This window comes from Brienomyrus brachyistius, chromosome 4 (genome assembly GCF_023856365.1).
Source record: "Brienomyrus brachyistius isolate T26 chromosome 4, BBRACH_0.4, whole genome shotgun sequence".
NCBI lineage: Eukaryota > Metazoa > Chordata > Actinopteri > Osteoglossiformes > Mormyridae > Brienomyrus > Brienomyrus brachyistius.
In genome coordinates this window covers 19750857-19777848 of record NC_064536.1, presented here as the reverse complement: position 1 = coordinate 19777848, position 26992 = coordinate 19750857, and the positions used below count along the sequence as shown (strand labels likewise).

General features: G+C 46.7%; 3 protein-coding genes across 3 annotated transcripts in view; 1 reads left to right on the top strand and 2 right to left on the bottom strand.

Moving 5' to 3' along the window:
• LOC125739602 (NACHT, LRR and PYD domains-containing protein 12-like) overlaps positions 1 to 26992 on the bottom strand; it is a 926911-nt gene that overhangs the window by 114899 nt on the left and 785020 nt on the right. The window lies entirely within an intron of this gene.
• Positions 1 to 26992, bottom strand: part of LOC125739643 (GTPase IMAP family member 4) — a 386756-nt gene that overhangs the window by 266650 nt on the left and 93114 nt on the right. The window lies entirely within an intron of this gene.
• The window catches only part of plxdc2b (plexin domain containing 2b), a 96238-nt gene continuing 82854 nt past the window's right edge, over positions 13609 to 26992 (top strand). The window contains exon 1 of the mRNA XM_049009943.1: positions 13609 to 14482. Within this exon, the coding sequence (XP_048865900.1) occupies positions 14377 to 14482 (106 nt within the window). The 5' untranslated portion in view covers positions 13609 to 14376. The remainder of the gene's footprint in view (positions 14483 to 26992) is intronic.

Genomic DNA, 26992 nt, shown 5'->3' with positions numbered 1-26992 from the left:
CTTTGGAATGCAGGTTGCCTCCCGAGACTGGGAACGCGGACCTCTCTGGGTCTGACACCTGCCGGTGGTCTTGTTTTATTCTCCTGCTCCCTGCCTGTCCTCCGATGATCAGCTGTACTGAAAGCACCAGACCACCTGGTCATGCTGCGATTCAAGCAAATCTGTCAGACCCCTGAGGAAAATCTTTGAGTTGAATCACTCCATCAGAAAACCATCAAGCTCCGACAAAAAAGAAAAGTTTATTAATTTGCTTTCAATAAAAGTACCTGCTGTAAAATCCAATAACGTAACATTTTATTAGAAACCATTTCACGTTACATGCATACAAATTGATGGCACACCTAGCAGCTGTTACATAGAAACTTTCTTGTAAAGGGGAAGGTCTTGCATTGTTATTTTTAAGCATTTCACAGGTTTCACAGGCTGTTAAACCTAAAAATACTCTTCTTCCCCAAACCCTCTTGCTCTTATTATTAGATTATATCATATATTCATTGTCAAGCTGTGCTGTTTTCTCAGCAGTTGTTAAGAATCAGCAGGTTGGGCTGGTACGGGTTCTGCAGGATATAAAGAAAGCGGAACTGATTTGGATGACATCGCTTCATGGTGTCTAACGAGCAGAGGGATGGGGAGGAGAAGAGTCGCCTGTCTCAGCAATTAAGAGGCTCCCTTTCATCTTCATGTCTTCCCAGTCTAAGCCCACGCAGCCCCCCCAGCTGGGACAAATATGCGTTCTTCTCTGGGGTCTAATGGACTGGGTGGAGTGAGAGAGTAGGTGGGATGCAAGGATCACAGGGAAGACTTTGCGATCACTGGGAAGGGGCTGGGAATTAAATACGGTGAAGTAGAGGAGATACTGGGATTGGAGAATATACTAGGAATACAAAGGACACCGTGGGGTTAGAGGGAAGAGAGTGAGGTTACAGGGAAGACAATAGCATAACAGGCAATTTTATCCACATTCTGTTCAGGGTGAACCTTGGCTTATGCACTATCTATCTATCGATCTATCTATCTATCTATCTATCTGTCTATCTGTCTGTCTGTCTGTCTGTCTGTCTGTCTGTCTGTCTGTCTGTCTATCTATCTCCGCCTGTGGCCCCGACGGGGGGATAGGCCATCAATCAGCACTCTCCAGGCATCTTGATTCTGAGTCAGTCTTTCCAACTGTCTCCATGTCTTCCCCAATTTCTTTACATCTGTGTCCAGGTCACAGTGCCACGTATTTCTAGGCCTACCTTCCTCTTCCCCTGGGGTTTCCAGGTGAGAGCCTGTCTTGTGATGTTGAAAGCAGGCTTGCGAAGGGTATGGCCTATCCATCGCCAGCATCTCTGAAGGATATCCTCCTCAATGGGCTGTTGCATAGTTCTTAGCCACAATTCCTTATCTTGCCAGCAAATCTTGAGGATCATCCTGAGGCAGGTATTGATGAAGACCTGGATTTTCTTCATGGTGGCTATGGTGGTTCTCCAGGTCTCTGCTCCATACAATAGGATTTGCTTCACGATTGTGTTGAAGACCCTGATCTTGGTGGTGGTGCTAATTCCATTGGATCTCCAAAGGTTTCTCCAATTGATGGAAGGCTGCCCTTGCCTTGCCGATGTGGGTTCTGACATCTGCATCCGTTCCTCCCTGTTTGTCCAGTATGCTGCCAAGATAGGTGAAGCTATCCACCTCTTCCAGCACATCACCTTCAACTATAATGGGTGTATCATTGGATGCATTTATCTTGAACACCTTGCTCTTCCCTTTATTAATGTGGAGACGCTGAGTTTTCCACCACAATGCTGGTCTTTACTTGCATCTGTTGTTGGGTGTGAGAGAGAAGAGCCAGATCATCTGTAAAGTCCAGGTCGTCCAGCTGCTTCCATAGTGTCCACTGTATGCCATTTCATTTCTGGTCAGTCGATGTCTTCATGACCCAGTCTATGACTAACAGGAAGGGTGAGAGTAGGCAGCCCTGACTCACTCCGGTTTGTACTTCAAAGGCGTCGGTGAGTTGCCGGCCATGAACGATCCTGCAAGGCATCCCTTCTTAAGACTTCTTGACGATGTTTGTGATCTTCTCCGGTACTCCGTAGTGTTTCAGAAGCTTCCAGAGGGTCTGCCTGTGAATGCTGTGAAATGCCATCTCATAATCGATTAAATTTATGTAGAGGGAGTGAATTCCACTCCAGGGACTGCTCCAAGATGATATGCAGTGTAGCAATCTGGTCCATGCATGCCCTTTCTTTGTGGAAGCCAGTTTGTTGGTCTCGGAGATGTGGATCTACTACCTACTTCATCCAGTTCAGCAAGATACGGTTGAACACCTTTCCTGGGATGGACATCAGCCTTATCCCTCGGTAGTTGGAGCAGGAACTGAGATCGCGAACTGAGATGATTCTTGGGGAGTTTAATGAGATAACCTTCCTTCCTCTCTGTTGGTACTTCTTCTTCTTCCCATATCGTGCAGAAGAGCGGGTGTAGGATCTTCACAGTGATCTCTACATCAGCTTTCAGTGCTTCTGTCAGGATGCTGTCAGGTCCTGCTGACTTGCCATTCTTCAGTTCTCGATGGCGCTGTGGATCTCTTCCATAGTAGGTGCACAGCACTCAATTAGCAGGTCGCTTTCGGCTGCCGTTATGTCTGGTGGGTCTACAGGAGCTGGTCTGTTTAGTAGTTCTTGGAAATGTTCCACACATTTGCACTTCTGCCCATCCTCTTCTGGTATCGCTCTTCCTTTCTTGTCTTTGACTGGTCTCTCTGGCTTGGCGAACTTTCCTGAAAGTTTCTTTATGGTGGAGTACAGGTCTCTTGTGTTGCTATGGTACACTGCTGCTTCTTCTTCTTCTGTCGCCAGTGACTCAGTTATAGTTCTTTTTATCCGCCTTGATATTGCGCTTAACGTTTCTGTGGGCTTCCCTATATGCTTGTTGTGCCTTTGTTTTTGCTGATCTTGTTCTGCTGTTGTTCACGTCAGTCTTCTTTCCTCTTCTTTCTTCAATTTTCTTTAGTGTCTCTTGTGATATCCATTCCTTGTGGGTGTATGATTCGGGGCCCAGTACTTCTTAGCAGGTTGATGTGATCGCTTCTTTCACTCTCTGCCACTTCTGTTCTATGGTCTCCTCTTCAAGCCATTTGTCTAGGACCTGAAACTTGTTGGAAAGGGTGATCTTGAATTCTTCTTGTTTCTTGTTATCTTTCCGCGCTGTGGTGTTATACCGCTGGCGTTTGCTGGACTGTCCTATCCACTTTCTCTTTAGCTTCAGCTTCAATCGGGCAGCTAGGAGGTGATGATCTGAAGCAATGTCTGCACCTCACCCGACACGTACATCCTGAAGAGAGCGGCGAAACGTCTTCGTGATGCACACGTGGTCGATTTGATTTTCCATCGATAGATCTGGTAAAACCCAAGTTGCCTTGTGTATCCTTGTATGATGGAAAACACTTCCTCCGATGACCAGGTTACTTGTGGCGTACAGCTCGGAGAATCTCTCCCTGTTTCCGTTCATCTTGCCTAGGCCCTGCTGCCCCATGATCTCCTCATGGCCCCAGTTTTTGCTGCCTATCTTGGCATTGAAATCACCCATAACAATGATAATGTTTCTCTTTGGTCTGTCTTGTATGATGATCAGCAGTCTATTGTAGAAATCTTCTTTCTCCTCCTCTTCACTATCATTCATCAGGGCATAACACTGGATTATGTCCATGTTATTCCTCTTCTTTGTGCGGAAAGAGGTCATCATAATCCGTGGGCCGTGCAATCCCCATCCAAGGAGAGCTCTCTGGGCTGACCTGGACAGCATCAGGGCTACACCCTGGGTATGTGCCGCATCTTCCTGTTGGTGCCCCAAGAACAGCAGTAGCTCACCGGAAGTCAGCCGTTTCTGCCCGGAACCAGTCCATCTTGCCTCGCTGATTCCCAGAATGGTGAGATTGAATCTCCTCATCTCTGCGGCCACCTGTGCTGTCTTCCCGGTCTCATACATGGTCCTCACATTCCATGTACCAATGATAGCGATGATCCTGGTGGATATGATGGTCATCGGCCTAACGGATTCCAGGCATCTCTGGCTTTCACCGCCCGGCTTCATACACCTTCCATTTGGAGGTCCATCCTCTCTCAGGTCCGTGATGCCTGTTTTGCTTTTTAACATTTCTGTGGTTGGCATTTTCCTTTTTACGGGGTGGGGTAGCTAACCCCACGCCCAACCCTCCTTATTTTCCTTTTGGGCTCAGCGGAGTTCTTATGCACTATGCTGCCTGGAAATCCATCCATCCATCCGATTATTGTGACCTGGGTCTTGAGAAGGCCAGGAGTCTATTCCAGGCAGCCCTGGGCACAAAGCTAGAGACACCCTGGACAAGATGCCAGTCCATCGCAGATCTCTGATTACAGCTATCTGAAATGGTTACTACTACAAGCAGAGCACTAAGTTAATCCATAATGTTTAGTTTCATGTATCATGTGCACCATCTAACTTTCACTGATGAGGGTCTAAGCGCAGTGTAGTTAATCTTCTCACCAGCACCACATAAAAGACCTGCAAGATAACCTAAGTGTGGGCAGATATCTGTTGATCACTATCATTTTGTGCGGTTTGATACTGATAGCCTGACTTAAAAACACCACAGCGTTGGTTTCTGTGGCGATTCCGGAGTTATTCCACACAGACCCTTGAGGTTGGGTGCAATTTGGGCTTCTGCTCCCAGAAAGAGCTGTACAGCCTTAAGCTGTTGTAAAAAAAAATATTCAAAGCTTAGGTGCTAAAAATGTGTAAAAACAGCAATCTATGTAGCCTTGGGGCAAAAAAGTACATAAAAAATGGCAAGAAAAATAATTGTTAATTATAGAAATGCAATGGTATTTGGCAGAAATCCTCAGGCTAGCTGGATGGGTCAAACCAAGTTCAGACCAGCCTTAGGCAGGGCATTGACCTCAGCATGTTGCTACACGTCTCCGTCATAAATTAGGCTATTAATCATCTCATTAATGCTTGGTGGTTATTGCGGCACAGATACTCGGTGGGGGTGTCTGTTGTTGCGTTGCAGCGTCGATCTGGTAAGATGTCCGCAGGCGTCTTCCGCATGCCAATTTCTCCTGGTACCACCCAAGATGATAGAGCAGCCTCCCACCCCGGGCCACAGATGGTTTGATGTTCTCCACTGATTCACAATGGCTTTAGAATGTACAACGGGGGGACAACAAAACTTCTCAATGTAACTGAGGTCCAGCCGCCTGATCATTTCCACTCGCTATGTACCTGTGTCATCCCAACCCCACAAAATGCAACCCCCTTCCCCAGCCTGTTCTCCAGTCCTGAAGGAACTTGATTTATTAAAGCACTACATAAATGGCACTGGGAATCGCATAATTTTATAAATATTTCCATCCATCTATCCATCCATCTTCTGATCATTTATCATTAAGGGGCTTGGACCCTGTCCCAGGTGATTGTTTATAACCCTCTATGTTCGCTTAATTGAGTGACACTATGGATCAGTTGGCCTAATGACTTGGCAAGGATCAGTAGGCAGTCGTGTGCTAGAGGAATGAGGCTTATCTATAAAGCTTTGCAGATCCAGGCCAGAAGGGGGCCAAGTCTTTCAGGGACCAGGCTTAGGCTCATGACAGAAGGTAGCCAAAAGGTTTATAAATGAAATAGGATTATAAGTGAAATGTGGCAGGTCCAGCCCAGCTGACAGACAAGGAACCAAGCCTGTGACTGAACATGTGGGCCTGAGCTCCAGGATGGGCCCTGCTCTGAAACCACTGAGGGGGTTTCTTAGAGTTTTAAGCCCCCCACCCCTTTTACAGGAGGACTCAACCAGAACAGCAGACTGAGCTCCAGGTGTTGATCCAGTGAGATGAGTGTGATGGCTTCTCCCTGGACAGAAGGATCATTCCTGGTCAAATCCGTTGGCTGCTTCCCCCTATCTAATGAAGCTTGAATGCAGCTGGACCCTGAACCTCTCTCTCCCCGTCCACGTGTTAACTGCCCCAGGACCGCAATCAGCTGCAGCTGCACATCATTTCCTGGGAAATACTGGGCTATTCCTGCAGTCGACAGCATGCCCGTCGGAGTAACACTCCAGTGTTAACCTGAGGGCCTCCTTATGGCTGCTCGTCCCTCGTCTCAGACATGGCATCGCTGTTGGACCATTGAGGAGGGGCACTTCACCTGAACTTCAATGACGATTATGAAAATTGTGCAAATTATTGCAAATTACCCAGGCTGAAGGCACTGAACCGAAATACAGGGTGGGGTGATGATAAAACCAGTAGCTATTTTTCCAAGAGAAATGTGAGGTTCACAGTCTTTCCTCGCTGTAAAGTCTATATTAAAACAAGTTCCCATGTTATCCCACTAGCTGCCAGAGGTGATGCAGATACACACCAACCCTGAGACTCTTCTTCTATGTTTTTAGGCCCTGTCCTGACTGGACTCTCAAAATACAGATTTTGCTGACCGGATGGGGCCCCTGAAAATGGGGTAGTTGGCTGAGCGGGGGTGGGGGAGGCGTGGACGGAGTACCCAGTTGTAGATATTACCACAGAATTGGTGTCTAGTCAGAACAGCGCTTGCTGAATGCCAGACTGACACGTCACCTCCGACGTCCAGTGTTCAAAGGAGAACCCGTTGGATTTACTCGCCCGAAAGGCCAAACTCTCCCTCAAGCCCTGTTTGTTGGACTAATTTCTTGGACCTCAGGAGGAGCAGAATGCAGCCCAGCTGCTCCTTGCAGACCGCCAGGCAGCTTTCACGTCACAGTGTCCAGATCATTTCCTTCTGGAACCTTCCAGAACCTGCACTGTGGCATCCAGCAGCTTCCACACAGTGTCTCTGGCCCCTTAAGAAACCAAACAAGGGAGCGGGGGGTTGGAGCACAGGCACGAGGCCAGTTTTCTGGGAAAATTGTCCGTCTGGGAGTGACACGTGTGGAGACCAGACCAAAATAATCCCTCTGAAGGGAGTCCTGAGATCCGGTTAACCCCCTAGTGTGCACCAGTCTGTGAGTGTTCTCCACTGAGTGTGGCCTGCTGCCCTGTCGGGTGGAGATGTTATCCCCAGAATATGCCCCATGAAGATCGAGAAGATCCGGTCAGGAGAAAATGGATCACGGCTGTCCCACCAGGGCAGTCCATTTGTAGGCTCATGGGAGAAACTGACTATGATCTTCCCAAGCTCAACAATACAAGGAGCTGTATACAGGGGAGGGGCCTCTGGCCCCAGCTGAAAGCTGATTGGCCACCAGAGTGCCACCTTCCCCATCACTCACCGATTCAAAATATATCATTGGGTAATGATAAGGTGTATGACTTATGGCCTCACTTATGATCCCCCCCCCCCCCCGACCTTAAAAAAATCCTATACCAATTCTATACTAGGAGGGAGTCAGGCATCCATGATCATCCATATTGATTAATTCTTCCTGCCCTTTGTTCCCAGTGGTTGTTCATATAGGTATATTCCACTTTCCACTTTTCATGGAATGATCCCTTTGTGTCCGTGGAAACGCCGTATCGGGGAAGTGCTGCACTACACAGTACATGTCACCCTATACACAGTACATCTCACCCTATATACAGTACATCTCACCCTATACACAGTACATCTCACCCTATATACAGTACATCTCACCCTATACACAGTACATCTCAACCATCCAAAAGTGATTTTATTTCTGTCTCTTCCTTGTAAAGTCTTTTGTAACACCTTGATTCCCATCCCACTCCTACAAAAAAATGAGCCTGACGCGATGAAGCTTTTTCCGTTGATTGCTGAGAAATCCCTCTGAGAGGAAGCAATGTGCGGAGGTGGGGGGGGGGGGGGGGCATCCTATTAGCAAGCCGCCAAGTGACAAGTAAGCATCTGGCGCAGAAACAGAAATACGGCTAAAAGGAATCGACTAAGGAAGACTTCAGCGTGAATCGCACTCACTCGCCAAACCCCTCCCTTTTTGACTTAATGCCCCGCATTTAGGGGCTCAGGGAAGGTCTGCAGATAGATGGTGGAGTTAAAGCTCCCCCCCCCAGTGAGGACTCTGTTGTTTTCTGGCTACCCCACACTTACATTTGCTGAACTGGGAGGGTCGCACACATTAAAGTTTGCTGAACAATATGTGAAAATTTGCTGAATGTTTAGGAACATCACCAAATGTTCTTAGAAAAAATATACATCTCTAGAAAAAAATTAAGAGACCACTCTACATTTTTAAGCAAATCTGCATTTTCAAATCCTGGTTTAATCGTGGTTCTGCTGGCAGAAGGCTGCACTGAACTGCAGGTTGCTTCCATGTTCAGTGTTTCTTAAATGGCACTTCACAGGGATGAGGTGAAGCAGGAGACACTGGGAACGACCAGAAACCGGCCAGGTAAAGGATGGAAGCAACATTCTAATGCCAGAGACGACTGTCATAGAGCAAGGAAGAAGCCCTTCATTAATGGGAAACAGAGAAGAAACAGGCTGCAGTTTGTGTGTGTGTGTGTGTCCCCATAATGTCCCACAATGTCCCCACAATGCCCCCATCATGTGATAAATATCCGTTTTTTTTCCCTTATGGGGACCGGTTTCCTGGTCCCCATAAGGGAAAACTCTATTTTACAAACATCAGTAACAGCTTTGAAAAAACTGAAAATGCAAAAACTATTGTATTTTGCTTGGTTACTTATGGTTATGGTTAGGGCAGGGTGGGGGTTAAGGTTGTCATAGTTAAGGTTGTCATAGTATTTTTCCCATAGAAGTGAATGAGCGGGCCCCATAAGGATAGGTATACACTACATGTGCGTGCGTGTGTGTGTGAGTGTGTGTGTGTGAGTGTGTGTCTGTCTGTCTGACTGTGTGTGTGTGTGTGGGTTTACATAGATCACATCTGATCTATATATATATGAGAGGGAGAGAGAGAGTCATGGTGAGACAGGAGCAGGTATGAGAGCAAATAAAAGGTTCATTCAACAAGGGCACTAGCAAACAAAAGGATCACGAGGAATCAAAAAGGGGTGGCAAGAGACACGGGAAACCACACAACAGAACGTGACTGAGACAACTGACTAGCAGAGGATTAGGAGGCACTAAATTACAAGCTTCATAAGGGAGCAGACAAGCGGCAACCAGGAACAATTAATGTGAGGGCAGGAACGAGAGGTAGAGCTAATGTATGTGTATATATCCATCCATCCATCCATTTTCCAAACCGCTTATCCTACTGGGTCAGGGGATCCGGAGCCTATCCCGGAAGCAATGGGCATGAGGCAGGGAACAACCCAGGATGGGGGGCCAGCCCATCGCAGGGCACACTCACACACCATTCACTCACACATGCACACCTATGGGCAATTTAGCAACTCCAATTAGCCTCAGCATGTTTTTGGAATGTGGGGGGAAACCGGAATACCTGGAGGAAACCCCACAACGACATGGGGAGAACATGCAAACTCCACACACATGTGACCCAGGCGGAGACTCAAACCCGGGTCCCAGAGGTGCGAGGCAACAGTGCTAACCACTGCACCACTATGCCGCCCCTCCCTTAATCATTTTCCATATTAAGTATCTAAATGGGGTCAAGAACAGCTGAAGCCTGTACACTCTGCTAGCAGTCGTTGTACCAATGTGTGGGTTTTGAAACTGACTGTATTATCATTCAGAACCTGTCATTGACATACAAGCAGAAAGGCACTGAAACGCGAATTGTTACAGCGAATAAGCCCCTTTAAAGAGTAAAACCAATTTTTCTGTGGCCTAGGACAAAAGGCGATCACTAAGCAATGAGATAATGCAAATAGCTTCTCAGGAAAGGCATTGGGTACGGCTGGCAGAGGCGCTCCTACCGACGTTCCGGCAAATTCTTCCACATAGAGTGAGGAAGAGCTGAAAGAGCAAAGCCAGATTTTGGCTTGTAATGGGGTAACTCTGTTACTCCCTGAGCACATGTCAGCACACGTTTCCAAAAGAGCTGCTGTTATTTGCAGCCTGAAGAGCCCGATTACTCTGCATTGATTCAGTGTTAGACTTTAAGGTGCAGCTGGTCAGAAGACAACAAAGGCATTACAATGGATCCAGTGAGTGGAGCGGAATGTCCTGCAAGGCACAGAAAATGACAGGCCCCAGAACGGAAAACAAGGGGACGCTCCCAGGTCTGAGGCTTCACGGGGTCCAGATCAGAAACAACATGAAATGTGATCTGGGTCCTTGTGCCCAACGAGCAACCTGGTGCCTTCCCCATCAGGGGCCCCAAGAACAGAAAAGGATATGGGTTATGAGATGACAGTGGAAAATGCTGGACTTATTACGTGTATGGCTGGGTCAGGAGGCAGGGCAATAGGGGCCCAGGTGAAAACTGATTGGCCCTAAGAGCACCCAATGAAATGACACTCAGGGAATCAAGCATATCATTGGCTGATGAGAAGGTTGGCTCCTCTGTATGAATTATGTCCCCACTTATGCCGTCCACCTTAAAAAATCCTAGAATCGCCCCTTGGGTTGGGTAGCAGTACATTTTGGCTTTGATATGCAGTTTCTGATGTGAACCTATGGATTTTCAACAACAACGCACTCAGAACCTAATATAACCTAATATAGTTATACCCTAATATAATATAACCTAATATAATATAATATCTCAGAACCTAATATAATGAATGCAGGTGATCCCCCTCCCCCCAACACAGGTGGGGCCCAATCAGGCCCGGATCCCGTACCTGTGCATGATTTCATTCTTGCATGGTGGAGGGTTGGTGGCGAAGAGCAAAGAAGCTGTATTTCAGACTAATATCTTGCAGGCTAAATTCCTGGTTCCTCTGAATGACCCTCAAAGGAGGTTTCAGTGGAACATTTATCTGTCGTGTTTATCTGAAACAGCCTAGGATTTTATCAATCTATGCAGCAGAATAAGTAACTATAGCACCTGAGGTTAACTGCATGATTTTCGGCTCGTACCTCTGCAGAGACCTTAAGCATCATGTTCCCTGCTGCCAGAGAAGCAGAACAGCACAATGCTGGTGTTCCGTACTGGCGGGACTCTGCTAGCAGGTCCGCTTGAGATCTGATCCAGGATCACTTTACACTGCCAGAAAAAAAAAGTCCAGTTTGTATTTTTGCTTGTCACAGCAGGCAGAGTGGTGGCTTTGGGGCCAGGGATCTGTGCCAATGACCAGAAGGTCACTGGTTTGAATCCTGTGAATGCCAGGAGTGATACTACTCCTTCGGGCCCTTGAGCAAGGCCCTTATCCTGCAATTGCTTTGGCCTGAGTATGATGCTAATCTACATCCAGCTCTGCAAGGAGGTTCTCCAACTTTCAGGGAAATTTGGGGGTTGGTGGCAGGATTGGCACTTCAGTTCCTGCGGAAAAAAACGTACACTGGTCCATTTGGACTGGTGTGGTGCTGAGGAATCACCTGCCACATGTCTGCATGTGGGTTCGTATCCCTGAGGTGGTGGGTACAGCAATCAGTCAGTGCATGCTCCTTACCCCTCGCTCTGGTAAATGTACCTTTTAGTCTAATTAAAGGTACAGAAATGGACTCTGAGGAACATCCTCAAAGTACAAACAACATTAATGTACCCCTTGTGGTACAAAAATCCTCATAGTCCATGTTTGTACCATAAAGGGTACATTTACCTATAGCTAAGGTACAACTGAGAGACCCTTGAGGGCACAGCCCCAGCGACAAGCAAAGGTACTAATTGTTACTCTTTATTTCTGACAGTGTACTCTCTCTCAGATGTGGTTTCATGACACCCCCCTCCCTTCCACCACCCAGTGGCAATGTAGGACGCTAAGATCAGGTAAGTGAGGGTAGAGGTGCTTGAGATTCGCACGAGTCCAAATGACTAGCGACTCTCCTGTGTGTTTAGGCAGCAGTTCAGCGGAACAGGGTTTAGCAGAAGAAAGGGGTCCATTCATCGGCCCGATCCGTCCCGGCCAGCCCTGCACATTCCTCTGTTTCCGTCCGTCGTCGTCAGATCTTCGTCTCGAAAACATTCAGCCCGCTCCTAGCCCGCTATTATCTGCCGGGACGTCGCGCTGTTCCGCGTACGCGCAGCGAGAGCCTCTTGCAGAAAACCGCCCCACGAGATAGACATCTGCTGCCTGCAGCTCGCCAGATTGCAGGAGAGCCGCTAATGGGATTGTGCTCCTCCATCGTTATCTACCTCGACCGCAACCGGTCGCTTCTGGTCAAGTTTTTAAAGCGAAGGGAGGGCAACCCTTGCACATGTAATACTGCGATCCTCGATCCAATCGCACCTGGGCTGCATATAATCAGAACACCGGATAAAAAATATATACAAATACATAAACAAATGTGTAAATGCGACACTAAGCTTGCTTCAGGGAATACTTAAGTACTGAGTCATCCTGTAACTGGGCGCCTCTTGTGGGTCCTCTGATTGTAAAAAGCTTTAACAGCTGACCTTAGCAAGAAATGATGGTTAATGCAGATTCCACTTTAAGACAGATCGGGGTCTGTGTGACTTAAAGTACACGCACATATTTCGGTCAAATAAATATCTGTGGTTTTCTCGCGCTCCTAGTCTGAAAGCTGTAGCGTGCTCCAGGAGGAGGAGACACCGACAGCTTCTCCAAGAGCCGACAATGCAAAATACTCCTCGCTCTTCCATCCGTGCAAGACAGCCGCAGAGCCGCCTGAAGGGCAGAGATTACGGGCGGCCGCCTTAATTGTGTCCGGTGGATTGCTGGATCTGTGAATAGCCGCGACTCCATCACCCGCCCGACAGCAAAACAGCCCGCGCCGCCGTTCAGTCAGCTGTAAAGCAAAACAATATATTAAAATAACATGGAAAAACCGGTTTTGATTTTTCAGTCATTAATCCCTACAATGCTAGCATGTGCATGCCTGGAAATTTCTGCAGAACAAAGAAAGGACCTCGCACGTTTACCAGCCTGTCTTCAGGCCTTTAAAACTTTATACTTCATAATAAAATAAGGATCCCATACTCCTTAATAACGCGGCTATTATTCTGCTTTTGCAACTTTGTTTATGATTTACCGGTATTATCGTAACTATTCATAGGAGATGCAGACGCATTTCCCAGCATTATTCGTGTCCATTGTCAGAAATTTAGGTAGTTTTAAGGACTTTACATTCATTCAATTAAATATGTCAGTTTCTTCTTAAATTGTAAATTAAGCGTGAAACAACAAAGTCGGTCAGGAATCGGAAGTTTCCCCTTCGGCCAGATGGGGGTGCCCTTCTCACCGGCACCTCGGACCATAGCAAAAAGCCGAAGGTCTGTTTTCCATCCGCTCAGATTGCGGCGTCCTGCGCGCGTCGCCGCAGAAATTACCTGTAAAGCGAAGCATCCCTACATATAGCGGTGAATCCCGCATGCTGTGTCAGCTCTTAGCAAATATATCTCTTTCGAAAAAAGTACATTTAAATTAGTGGAAATAGAAGACAGATTATATTGTACCAGCTTTCTAATTAATTTCTAAAACAATTAATTTGATCCATATTATCCAATGTTTAAACATTTAATCAGATATTTGAGAACTGTGTAAAGTAATTTCGATTTGGTTACATTTTTGGTTACATCTACTTTTGAAAGGTGGTGAAAGTGTCTAAATTAAAATCTAAATTAAGGTAAAGGGGTGGTGCTGTAATTGGTCGAGAGAGTTCCGGTTCTCTGTGCATCGATCGGGTAGAAAGTCAGGGCTCGGTTGGCGAAGCCCTGAGCCGGATCCCCGGGACTGGAAATACTAACTGCGAGCAGTGCGGTCGGACCTGGATACTCGCCCTGCTTTATCTTTTAAAACATTTTTTCTCCTTCTCTTTTTTTCTCTCCAAGAATTTAGGGTGGGATTTTTTTAAGCAGAGGCTAGGTTCCGACAAAAGCGCAGCGCACATGGCTGCGTAGATTAATGGGTTTTTCCTGCAAGAAACAAAACACGGGGCAACAGTGCAGACCGATGCATATCGACGTGAGCCCGTGATAAATACGCTTTTGGACGGATTTGCACGGTAACCAGATATTTGCACAACATCTGATATGTGGAGGGCTGCTAGATTGTCACCGGGGCTTCGCTGGCTCTACTTTTGGTAACTGTAAATGCGGATAGGGGTGAACGCTTAATCCCGGGCTGGGATACGAACCGGGCTAGGCGACCTGGGTGGAACTGAGATGACCTGAGTATTTTGAGTTCCCCTTCATATTGTTATTTCTTTCATCGTTTATTATATTTTTCGGTGAAATCGGCTGGGTTTTGCAAGAAGAACCGCCAAAGGAATTTGACCAAGTGTGTCGGCGACGGGAAAGGCGAACGAGGTCGGCAGGATTTGACACTGGGGAAATAATAATAAGAATAATAATAGATTTATAAAACATCAAAATAAGCGGGACATTTTCCATATCTGCCGAGGATCTCGGCTATGGCGGTTGCGAGGAAAGTCGACCTCATTGTTGGAGTTGTTCTACTTTTGCAGTCTCTGGGAAATGCCCTGCAAGTCACAGGAGCGCAACTGTCACCAGCAAGTGGTAAGATCCTCAGTTGCCTCATTAATTGCTACGTTAAGTGCCACTAAATTAGGGTGCGACCTCCCTCTTCACGCACCACCTTCTCTGTCCCCATATTTCTGCATGGGTATTGGTGTTTATTAGCCTGACATACCGCATGCTTTTTAAGAGACCTTTAAATGTAACCCGTCGCAAATCACTGCAAAACAATTTAAGCGTTTTGCTGTTAACCCGCGGCGATCCCGGATGTATCGTTTTGCGGCTGCTTTGTAAATAATGTATCTCTCTAGTGCACATGGGCTCTATTTGGCGCCGGGTGTTGATAAACATTCGGGCATTTTTAAAGGCAATTTCTCTATATCTACACGTGGTGTGGACTGTCTCTATGAAGTAATATAGTATGATTATAAAATAATTTAACTTATTTTTCATTCCATGTTTTTCCAGTTTGTGAAAAAGAGAAAGCTGTAAATATATTAGGTAATGCAAAACTATGCATATATTAACTGGGGACCAGTTCAGCTTTGCTTCATGTATCTGCGGCTGATGTTTGACGCATCGGTTGCTGGTGTGTGGATGTATGGATCGTCTCGTTATAAAGCTGGGGATTCGTGTCTTTGGCTGTACTTTAATGTTCCGCATTTCGGCTGGTGCTTTGCAGGACGATCGCAGTTCTGAACAACACAAATAACTCTTAAACCTGATGGTCGATATATGATTGTACGCATTATAACTTGTGGCACGCGGCGTCTTTAAAACGTTCGGGTCGATGTATTTTAAAAATTTCACGCCAAATTAAACCAGAAGCTTCAATATAATTACACAGTGTGTAACACGGCGCATGAAATCCCGCGTTTTTACTACAGATATATAGATTTTTAACATGATATAACTCTGAACAGAAAGACCATGCTTAGGAAATGTGTTGCGGGGCTTCCCTACTGGCTGGATTTTTTTCTTCTTCGATTTTTCGACGAGTGCTTAGATTCCTGAAATCAGCTGCCTGTTGCAAATTAATAACGAGTAGAATCAGTCCACCCAGGAAATTAGACCAGCATACAGCATGCAAACCTCGAAAAGCCGCCTAGTTATATTTTCGCGATGAGCGTTGTTTTGGACTGTGAAATGTGGACTTCTCAGTCTTTTTACTGGTCTTTATTATTATGTATCGTGTGTATCGTTTTATTATCTTTCTTATGGACTCAATGCTTTAAAAAATGGCATATTACCGAGAGGCTCAGGCGCAGCCCACAGAGCCCTTGCTCTCATTATAAACTCCCATATTCCAACTTAAAAATGTTTTGCATTTGCTTTAGAAAATGCATATGTTTAATTCCTGGAGTGCTGCTTATGCATAAATGCAATCCATTGGAATATCAACTGCAATGCTGAAGGAAGATTAAAAGTAAAAAAAAAATCAGACATCTCTCACTTGTGCAAATTGTCTTAAGGACGATGCAGTGCGTCTAGTGGCTCTGTGCGAGTTATCCTCGGTCCCTTCCCGCGCGACTTCACGCTTTTTATTTCCGTTTGGTCGATGTTTTTATGGAGAGCAGGTGATCACTTCCTATAAAACCGGAGTATCGCAGTATAATGAACCGAGACCGGTCTGGACTAAATGTGTATGACACTTGGCCTCACGCTGTGAACATTGTGATTATTACAGAGGTTTCGGTAAATAATTTGCCGAATGGTGTAATTCAGCACAACGTAGCCTGTTTATTTATAGCCGTTCGGATGTATTGCTCGGAGTTGGCGGGCTTTCTCCTTGGTGAATTGCAGCAGTAAAGATCACGTGTCTGTCTTAAGCGCTGTCCATCGTTCTTTATTTAAGTATTTTAACGGATATAGATGGAAACTGACCTCACAGGTGCTGTCAAAGAAACTGAGTCAAGTACATTGAATGCTAGAAGCAGTGCCTTTGAAATGACTCACTATGAAATTGTTTTTATAAAATGAGAAGTAGAGTTCACTTTTAATTATATTAAGAACACCGTGGAGGATTACTGCATTCACTGTTGTTTGGGATCTCCCACTGTGTGTGTAGAGGGTGTGTCACTCATGGGCCTCTCCGCCCATCCGGGGGCCATGAAGGAGGTTTTATTTTGGGATGGGCATGAATTATTGAGTTACAAAAAATAAACTATGGATATTCTGATATAGACTGTAGACTGTTGGATTGTGGATCAGATAACTGAAGGAGTAACTCAGGGTGACATTGTAAAGTATTAAGTATTAGCCAGAGCTAATAAGATCCCTTTAAGGTCATGATCTTAACGGAAAAGAGTGGGGGATGATGTAGGATTCGTTAGGTGTCATTGACTCAGCTCTGAATCACTAAAGAAGCCATAGGAGCGGATCCATCACGCCCCACGGACGGAGTGCCAGTGTTGTTTTTTGGCTTTACTCCGTCCCCTTCAGACATTTATCGTTTTTCATCCGATGAAATGTGCCTGACGTCAGGTGTTGTGCGTCTCTTCCAGGAGCAGGGATTAAACCCCTCTGCGTGCCAAAGTCACGTTACGCAGGATTGCAGTCCCTGACGTGGTGTTGCGTTTGCAGCGTGTCCTGTGATAACGTCGCGTGTCTCCGAGACTTCCCCAGGCTCTGTGCTTCGTGGGATAAGTGGATAAGTGGACGTGGGATATGATTTAAAATGGAAGAGGGCATGAAGACGTGTAGGCGGATCAAATGGAGCAGCATGTTAACCAGGTGCAAAACCCCTTTTCGGGCATGACTGATACTTTTATCCCAAGCTTTATAATCCACTTATAATGCAGTTTATTCCACAGAAGTAAATTCAAGTTAAGTACCTTAGTAGAGTACATCCCAGGGGGCCCCCTCCTGAGGCTTAAGGCAGCAAATGTCATGTTACATATCTGTGCCCTTGACCACTTCCCACCTGTTGCCTCTTGTTCTGCAGGCTTTCGGTTTTTCATCTCCACCTGGATGGTCGTGCCATCAAGGCCAGAATCGGGCACAGATCACCAAGACGGTGATAGCATTAGTCTGCTTAGGGTGTGACTTGTTGCCATGGAAGCAATCTCTTTTAGGCTGGTTGTTTTTCTTTTTTTGGGGGGGGGGATGCATCAGTTCAGCCTAGAGCTGCCTGTGTTTACCAATATGTTTCATTTATTCTTTTCCTTTTTCATCTCCAGCCTTGTTTGTCAGGTAAATCTCGTATCAGATATCAGTCGGCAGGCCTCTGAATCGCATCATTCCGGATACGACCTCCAAATTAAAAACCATTTCTAAAAATGTGCATGTTTGTCTATTCTGTGGACCAGAAAGCATCTGTGTGTCTGACCCCCCCCCCCCCCCTTCCTGGCCTCAAAACCTGATGATCTGCCAGGTCACCTGTCGTAAAGCACCAATCCTATCGATGTTTTAAAAGACACTAACAATCGGACGATTGAGGTTGCTGTGGGAGACTTAGGGATTTGCTCTTTTCCGGAATTAGCTTTGGATTAAAGCGGTTTAGTGTTCCTGAGCCAATCGGTCACTTGGTCAACAAGAAGTAATTGGCAGCCCAATTGCTTTGAATACCCCCACATTTATCAGAAGAGCGATCTGCTGATTCATACTTAGATGAAGACGTTGCGTTCAGACCATCAGCTAGGCATTTGTGTGCACAGCCTTGTTTGCAGACGTGTTTGTGCTTCTGTATGCCTAAGTGTGTGTGTGTCTGATTTGATTTTGGAATTAAGAGCATGAATGACACTGCATGGTCAGCTTACTGGTTTGTAGACCTCCCAGTTAACCCATTTCATCCAGGGTTTGTTGGACCCTCTGCGGCTTGAGGCTCTGCCTAGTGTTGCAAACGCATTTGAACCCCAATGCAACAGGGCCCAGGTCGGGAGACCACATGGAACACATGATCAGGCTTCGACTCTCAGATAGACTATGTCTGCCCTCACAAGCCTGCAGGTCCGGTCGTTTGTCTAGAAAAGTGAGTGGGGACAGGTTTCGGCCGATTTTCTTACCTGCCTAAATGAATGTTCTGTCAGAACTTGAGACTAATGGATGGCAAGTCTTCATCGAGGCAAAGAGTTATAGCCCCAAATAGGTCAAGATGATTGGAAATGGTCAGCAGGATGAACCCCGAGCGGGGAAAAAAAAACAGTCACTATTACCTTGTCTGGAGCTGTTCCTGCCCTAGATAAGGATGTATTTTTAGAATAATGGTCTTGGCCAGTGGACCTCTATAATGCACCTCTATTTCCAAACACGTCGAGGGATGGTGGAATTTCTGGTTCCTCTGCTCATGCAGTCCCAAAGATTATTGGGAACTGTGATCCCATTGCCAGCCCATCTTGTTACCCGCAGGGTAACCGGCTTTACCTCGGGTTCCCGGAAGCCTCTTGGTGCTGTTAATCTTCCTTAGCTGGTATTGACCCATGTCCAAATCCACTTTGAGTCTGTATGTATGAAGACAGTGCATAGCCTGAACACACTGACCGGTGTTTACTTCCATTTGACCCTGAACTCTTTCTAAGTTTAAAGCATAGTTCAAGGTACAAGGGAAGCACCCGGTAGGTCAGTGCTGTAGAAGTGCCCATTTTTCACCCGTCAGTTCCTATAATGGAATTGTGCATCCATTCGTCTTCCAACTGCTTTTCCTGGTCAGGTTTGTGGGTGATGGAATTGTTGGGTGGGATTAGAAAAAGTAACTGAGCTGTGGTGAAGCAGCTGACATCGTAGTTATGGAGTTGGATTTGTGCCATTGAGCTGTCAGAATGATGGCCCCGGAGGAGCTATGGCTTTTGTCTCCGCCGGAATGAACGGGACTCAATTTGCTGCAGTGAATATTCAGCTGGAAAGAGTGAGAGAACTTAAAAGCTCCACTCTCAATGAAGCATCTGCTGGCTAACTTAAACGTAAGTGGAATCTCCAGCTCTTGAGGGGACCATGGTTTGTGATGCGTCATACGTCTTCGTTTTGGGTTGGACACCATGAGGAGTATCTACACTCCGGTGACTATAACTGCTTATATTCATCTGAGACAAACACCTGTGTTTATCACATGTCTTAAGTGAAGAATTGCAAGAACTTCTAGAAATTCCTCACCGCTGTGCCCATCCCTCCCCCCATTGGCAAACACGACCTGGCTGACTGCCCATTTCGATGTTTGCCGCGATATTACTCCTCGCCAGAGGACATAAGCCTTACAAGCCTAATTGTTTTTCGGCAAAACAGCCATGTTGTATATTTGGAGGGAATAGAAACTTGAGACCGAAATGCACCATAACAGATCCCCCCCCCCCCCGCCGTGCTTCTTGGCTGTGAAGGCTTTTTGGAAGAGTTCTAGCAAGGCATACTGGTGTTTGGTTGAACAGTGGGAGGAGGGGGGGGCGGGGTAATGGTGACTCACTTCTCAGTGTCCTGTGAAGGAAAAAAAAAATTGCTTCGTCTCGCTGGAAAACACCTTGCTATGAATGAGATGAGGCTGATGATTGTGAATGGCATCCGAGGGCTGGGGGGTGGGATTGGGGCTGGGGGATGCTGTGTACAACGGGGGTCACATTCCTCTGCTGTGGAAGGTGCACTGGAAGAGGCTGTGGGTTTGGCTGCGGGGGAGTGGGGGCCTGGTCTCAATGGGCACAGGAATAATAGGGTAGGGGAAGAAAGGGAGCCGCTGCTTAATAATACCGGCTGAAGTTAAGCTCCTCTTCACAGGGTCAGTGGTGCGTTTTTTTTATTATTTATTTATTTTTTTTTGCCCGAGCAAGGTCTATTATATTCATTCCCTGCTTTTGTTTCCTCGGGTCGACTGCACCTGTCACAGACTGAAGCACTGGGGGGTTTAACAGCACGGCGTTCACCACACGACCGGAAGCGGCTGCTGGTCCGGGAAGAGCACCCTTCCGAGTCGCGGTGGCATGTCCCCGGGAGCTGCGGGGTATGACACAACATTATGAGTTTCCAGTCCAGATGTCACCATTCACATAGGGTGGCTTTAGGAATGCCTTTCCGCCGGTCTGGTATCCAGGTCGGTAGACACCACACCGTTGTGCATGGGGGTTCATGCTGCTGGGAAGGAGACAAAAGAAATCTGGAACAAAGACAGCCAGGCACTTTGTCACTGCCACCTCCATATCTGTTTAGGTGGATGGGATACGTATAGGAATCATCCCTTCCAGGGGTCTCAGTAATGCGAACTCCTAATCCTAATAGTATACCCATGCACTGCTGATCTTCTCGATCTCTCAGGCGAAACAACCCCACCGTTCTTGATGCGAGGGGGTGTTTAATAACCCGAGCAATGATGTGTCCTCCAAGCTCACTGGTAAGGCTCTCATGGATTCCTCCTCTTCCTTTGAAATATTGTATGTCTCTAGTCTCCTGCTAGGAACGAACAGGCAGATTGGTTTCGCTGCTAACTAGAAAAGTACAATAGGCCTCTTCTTCACCACTCCTTCGGCAACACCCTCAGGTGAAGGGATGTCGGGAACCATGAATATGACCCTCCCTCTATGTTATGATGCCTGATGACAGATGGTAATCATCTCTTGGGAGAAATGTACTGTGTTGTCTGTGTGGATTCTCATTATATCCATATGTGAGAGATCCAGTCTCTCTGGAATATTTGTGGAAGATATAGAATCTGAGATCTTCCAGTCGCCTTTGCGTTTGACTGATACAGCCTGAATCGGATCACTGCTGGAATGGCCCACCCCTGCCATATGTGTGAGAGCACTGATATTCTCCACTGAGATGGGGTCGTCATGCATCCACGGTAGACTAAAGTCTAATCTGTTCAGCAAACCAGCTTTGAGTCTGTTTCTCCTGATGTGAAGATATTTTCTAGGTGAAAGAGCTGCCAGTAAGTTGTTAGATATTTGTTTCAGGATAAAAAGCTAGCTGACAAAATACCAAGCTTGTTACCTGTGGCCGAACCTCCCCATTACTCTGCCTTGGTCGACCTGGTGACCAAAGCATTGTTGTGTCCAGGAGGTGACCAGCCCTGATGATGATAGCAGCCTCTGCTGGCCTCACAGTCATGATGGGTGGAAGGGTTTTGTGTGATGAGTCCTCACCACCATCTCGTATCAGCGGCTCCCATGATTGTGCCTTGTTGCGCAGCAGCATTCTTCAGTTCAGCGGTGAGCTCGAGGGTGGGAGGTCCCGGAAACACCTTGAGTAGCAAACGTCATGGAACAAGTGAGTCTTCACAGAAATATAGGTTTCTTCAGTTTAGGCTGCGTGGTGTATGTGTGCTGTAGGGTCCATCATCAGTGAATTAGGGAAAGTCATGTAGGACTAGCTACATGTTCCTGGTGGGACCTTCCAAACCCAACACCCCCACTGCCCAACCCTCCCCCTGCTTTTCCCATGCTGGCAAGGCCTTTTCATGCTGCCCAGAGATGCCGAACAACACACAAAAGATGCGAGGGGGGGGGTGGCCACAGCTTCTCCCCTGCCCCCTGCCTCATTCTCCTTGCATGAAACAGGCCCCATTCCTCCTTCCCTGCAGGATGAACGGCCCTCCTTTTGTCTGGTAGTTTGCCGTATGCAAGGTGAGCTTTTTTCCCCGGATGTGATGGGGATACTGAGCAGTTCTCTGTCAAATGTGGCAGAAATGCTTGGTTCGGTGGAGCCCAGTTGGTGTCATGGGTCAGCTTGGGCTCGAATTTAGCAGGTTGGCCTGGTTCATCAGCTCTGCTTTTAACAGCCGCTTGAGCGCAATTCAGTCTGGTGAACCCGACGACCCATGGCCATAAATGGCTTAGACAGCCTAGACTCCTATAGTGAGTGTTGAAAACCATGGATTAATTTTTATGACTCTTCCTCAGCAGTTTTAATTAAATCTCCATGCACTGACTTATGAAGAGAAACGGATCATAACCAGACCGAGACTGGAGGCTCGACTGTCACCCCCCTCCCCCACCCTCCAAAAGTAGTAGATGTAAGATGCCTTTTACCCCAGGTAGCACGTTCCAAGAGGTCTGCACCAACAAAACTCATTTTTGTTCTTCTATTCCTGATGGTATCTGCAACCGTCTGCAAGTCTAAGCAAGACAGCATCACTCTCACTTGCACAGTCACCCACAAAGGCTCTTTGTCCTGCCTTCAGGCACATTTCCAGATCCTTCCAGACCGTAAGCATGGATTCGAGGTGCCGTAAGTCTGAATAGTTTCGAGTGAAGCGTAGCGTGCGTTGGTGGCCCTTATATGCAGGGCTTCTGCTCTCTCCCTGGATCTCCTGTGGGTCAATCTGTTATTTGGCAGAAAAAATTGTGCTGCTGTTGTTTCCTTGTGGAAAAAAGATCTGACACTAGCGTTTGGACCAAGGAAAAGAAAATCCAGCGGATCGCATCCCGTCTTAATTTTTGTCTGGAACTGGTTTTCTAAAACTCAGCTAGGTGGCTGTCAGACAAATGGAGCAAACCTGCCTAAGGCTCATGCTTCTGGAACATTCTATGGGAACCATCCGTTTCCTGCAAACTCAGGGGTTTATGTGTGCCTATAAGTGGCACTAAAACGGAGCACTGCATGATCCAGCTGATCTTGCGTGTTTATGTTGGATTAGGAAGTCGTTTCATTCCTGTTTCCGTGCGGGAAACTAATCTTATGCAAGAGATGTTCCTGATAGTCTAATCTGGTTAGTGGTAACTGATACAGGGAAATTGGCTGTGTGTAGCAAATCGACAGTGTGATAGGAGGTTTGGAGAATACATTTATTCTCTATTGAACCTGCTGTTTATGTGGTTTATTAGGTAAACAGCTTTTGTGATTTAAATCTAATGCACCTCCCTCAAGAGAGAGCTTCAGCAGCCCTCCCCCCACTGGAATGAGATTTACCAAGGTGTGTGTGATTGGGTGGGTTTGGGAGGGTGTTCATGTTTAAATTGCACCCTTTTTTGGTCTCTAAAAGAGCAAACAAAATTTAATAAAAATCTGTGAATATAATCACAAAACTAAAGATGCCCAAAGTCTTGTATTTTGTTTTGTGTGAGTACTTTGCGTGAGTACTTTGTGTGAGTGTGTTTTTTTCATCCTCTGGAACACACCTCACGTTTTTTTTGTTGGGCTGTATTGAGTTATCGAGGACGGAGTGTGTACAGGAGGCCCAGCAGACTGACTGGTGTTCATCTAGGTTAGCCTCGCAATTTTGCAGAATTCTTCCTTATGATGTTTCTGTGTGTGTAAATAGAGTCATAATATAAAGTAATGCTCTGCTGCTGACTCTTCTCAAGGCTGGTATTGCAAACATTGTGGGTAGCACTATGAAATTGAATTTACAGAATTTCCACACAGCCGACCTCTCGACAGCTTCTAGTTTCAAGCCATGCGCCTCAGGCTTACTGCAGTATGTGATGGAACCTTACACTCTGCGCAAGCAACATAAATTAGGTGGATGTGGGAAATTAAATAGATCTGGCTTTGTATCTGGCTGTGGTAGCTTATGCCGATCAATTAAACGACACGAGGATCGGCCCCAATTTCGATCTTTGATGCTGGCATGGGACATCGCCGATAGGGTGTAATTTTTAAGCATTCTGTTACTGAGATTATAGTGTATAGATTACTGAGTGTAGTGTATGGCTCTCTGCATCAGTAAATATATTAATGTTTGTATGTTTTATAAGTGATGTTATTGTAATTACAGAGTATTTAGATGCCGTTTAGACCATAACTGCAAAGGCAAATGTTTTCCGACATCGAATCCAAATGTCCCGAAACGAACTTTAAGTGTGAGCATGTTTTGATTTAATTTAATGTACCGAGGGACTGGGGGAAGGGAGTCGGTTGCGTCAGCCGAGGATGTGAATGGAATCTGTCATGGAGGTGTGACAGAAAAGGGCTTGCGTGTCATTTCCTGGGAGTGCACCCAGGGAGGGTGGGTCGCAGCCCACCGCGAATGGTGTCACCTGGGTCATTTCATTCCTGCGAATGGGAGCTGCGTGTTCCGGCCCACTGTGGCTCTGTGTCGAATCCAATAGTTTTGTTGTTATCCCTTTTTCTGTTTATCTTGTAAAATTAAACCAGATGTCCCACATTACAAAAGACTGCACCACGGCTGACCTGGGATCAGCCGGTGCCTCAGGCATCGCTGGACGTGCCTTTAAAAAAAACAGGTGAGAGCAATGAGATGCGTGTCTGAGGCCAGGGATGAAGAAGCTGGCTGTTGGGCTCCAAAAAACTTTCGTCCTCCTTTTCACGTCATCTGCCAGAACATGCGAAATCCCCGTTTTGCTTCGACTTGCGGTTAAAGCTCAGAAAATGCCCATTGTCTTCCTTCTTGGTGCCTTCTGAGAAATGAGAAGAGGGGGCACGCTGTGAGCCTGGGTCCCTGAGCTTCTGAAACCAGCCTGGCCTCCATGGCATGCGATGTGAGGTCAGCGAAGCGCCGCTGCAGCAAGCTGACTGGTCTAGAAGTCTCTCTGCACTCCACCTCTAAGCACTTCTCTGCATTCAGTGTGTTATTCCACTGTTTCCCAATCCGGTCCTCGGGGAACCATAGACAGTCCACGTTTTAGCTCCATCCCAGCTCCTGGTAGGGAGCGCAGAGGGAGCAAAAACATGAACCGATTTTGGGTCACCAAGGATCGGATTGGGAAACAGAGCATTATTCAGTACAAATGACCTTATGGGATCCTCATCATAAAACAAAGGTCTCCGACTAACCCAGCTGGTTATAGTGCTTATCTGAATGACTTGAGGATGGGCATGAAAGGGGAGAGCAAGCAGCCAGAAGAGTTTGCCTCTGACGGTTTCTTAATTGGCTTCTTTCTCAGCCCTTGGTAGCACTTATCCAGTTTTGAGAAGTTAAACGACAAGATGTTGGTCCCTGGCGGCATCAGACGACACGAATGTCACTCAGAAAGAATGTTCTGTTTGAGATGCTTCATTCACGCTAATTGCTGGTTTGTGGTGCATCGCAGCCGTTGGTGCTCGTCTGGGAGGTGGAGGGGAGTGGTGGATTTAAGCGGCCTCTCGACATCTCGCCACAAAAATCAATTTTAAGATTCCCGTACTCGAAGATAAGGAATGAGTCTTTGCGGAGCCGAAAACCCAATTTCCAGAACTCATGCGGTTTCGTACCATCGAGATCAAAATGAAGTCCCGCAAAAGCCCACAGTGTGGTTCCCTGTCTGTTGTTGGGTTAACGATGAGCTTATGTAGATGCTGTCCGCTAGGCACAAGATATAAAGGACGGAATTCCAGTCGGGCAGTTAAAGGGCTACCCAAGGAGCTTATTAGGTCCCCAATGGAGGAGGAGTGTTTCTGTGTTAATTAGATGATACTTCCTTTTAAGAAGAAATCGGCAGCATCCCCTGCAGCCTATAGATGTAAATAAGAGAAACCCCCAAAAATGGCAGCTTCCTTTCCTGTTCTGTGGACCTGTCCGGCTCACGCAGTTGAGCGCAGCCCAGCTGTCTGCGGCTCTGCCTCCCGCCCACGCTTAGGGACGCCTGTGTCACAGGGGCCGGCTGGTCCGCAGGCTGTTACTGGAAAGGAGTTATGAAAGGAGAGTGAGTTCTTTAACAAAAACGGCCAGTTCGGGCTGATGACTGCATGTTCACACGGGCGAATTAAAAAGAGCGGCGTGGCAAACGGCGCGGGATTAATGGTGTTCAGTGTGTGATGTACATGAGAGCAGACTTGGTCAAAGGCCAGCGGTCTTCTTTCCGTCCATTTCATCTCTATCCACTCTGTTTGTCTCCCTCTCCTCTGACTCTCTCTGTCCCTCTCTATGTCTCTCACTCAGTCACTCTCCTCTCTTCCCTCTTTCTCCCTCTCTCTTCCACTCTGTCTTTCCATCTTTTCCTGTCCTCCCGCTCCATCATCTCTCTCACTCTGTCTCTTCCGCTCTCTTTTTCTGTCTCACTCTCTTGCTCCCTCTCTACCTCTCTTGTTTACCTCTGCGATATCGTTGCGTAGCTGCAGTTTCGACGATGTGAGAGTCGCCCATACACCATTGGCGTCACAATGCGGACCTTTTAACCCCACTGTCTTCTAACTTCCTGTCATCTAAGCATTCTTAAAGTCAGTCTGAGGCATTTTATTTCGATGATTTCCTATTGATGAGCATGTCATTTTCTGAGGTTTACAAATAAGATTGTGTGTTTTATTAACATGCATTTGTGAATGTAGTATAGCCTGTTGTATTATGGGGTGTTATGCTGACATTCTTGTACTAGAGATCCTGCTTGGGTTTATCTTCTAAAGAGACTCAGTCTTAGCTCTCAGTAGCCAAACTGTAGGGTTTGTCTAAAATTGTTTTAAAAAACAAGAGGTTTTACAGGGGTTGCTGAATATTCCCATGAATTTTTGCCACCGGGTGGAACCTGATTTAGAGAACGGCACTTACACTTTTAAACTGAAGTGGTGAAAGTCCGTGTCTACCTTGAGGGAGGGGAGGGGGGGGGGGTGGGGGCTGCTTTCGGAGCAGGAGAGCAAAGCCGCGAAGGAAGATGAAGTCTTTGCTAAGCGGGTTTTTTTCATGCCGTTTCATGAGCCATTTATGCTCATTGTGCTGCGGCCAGATAGAGGGGGATGCAAACCTTTTAGTCTGGTGATGATGGA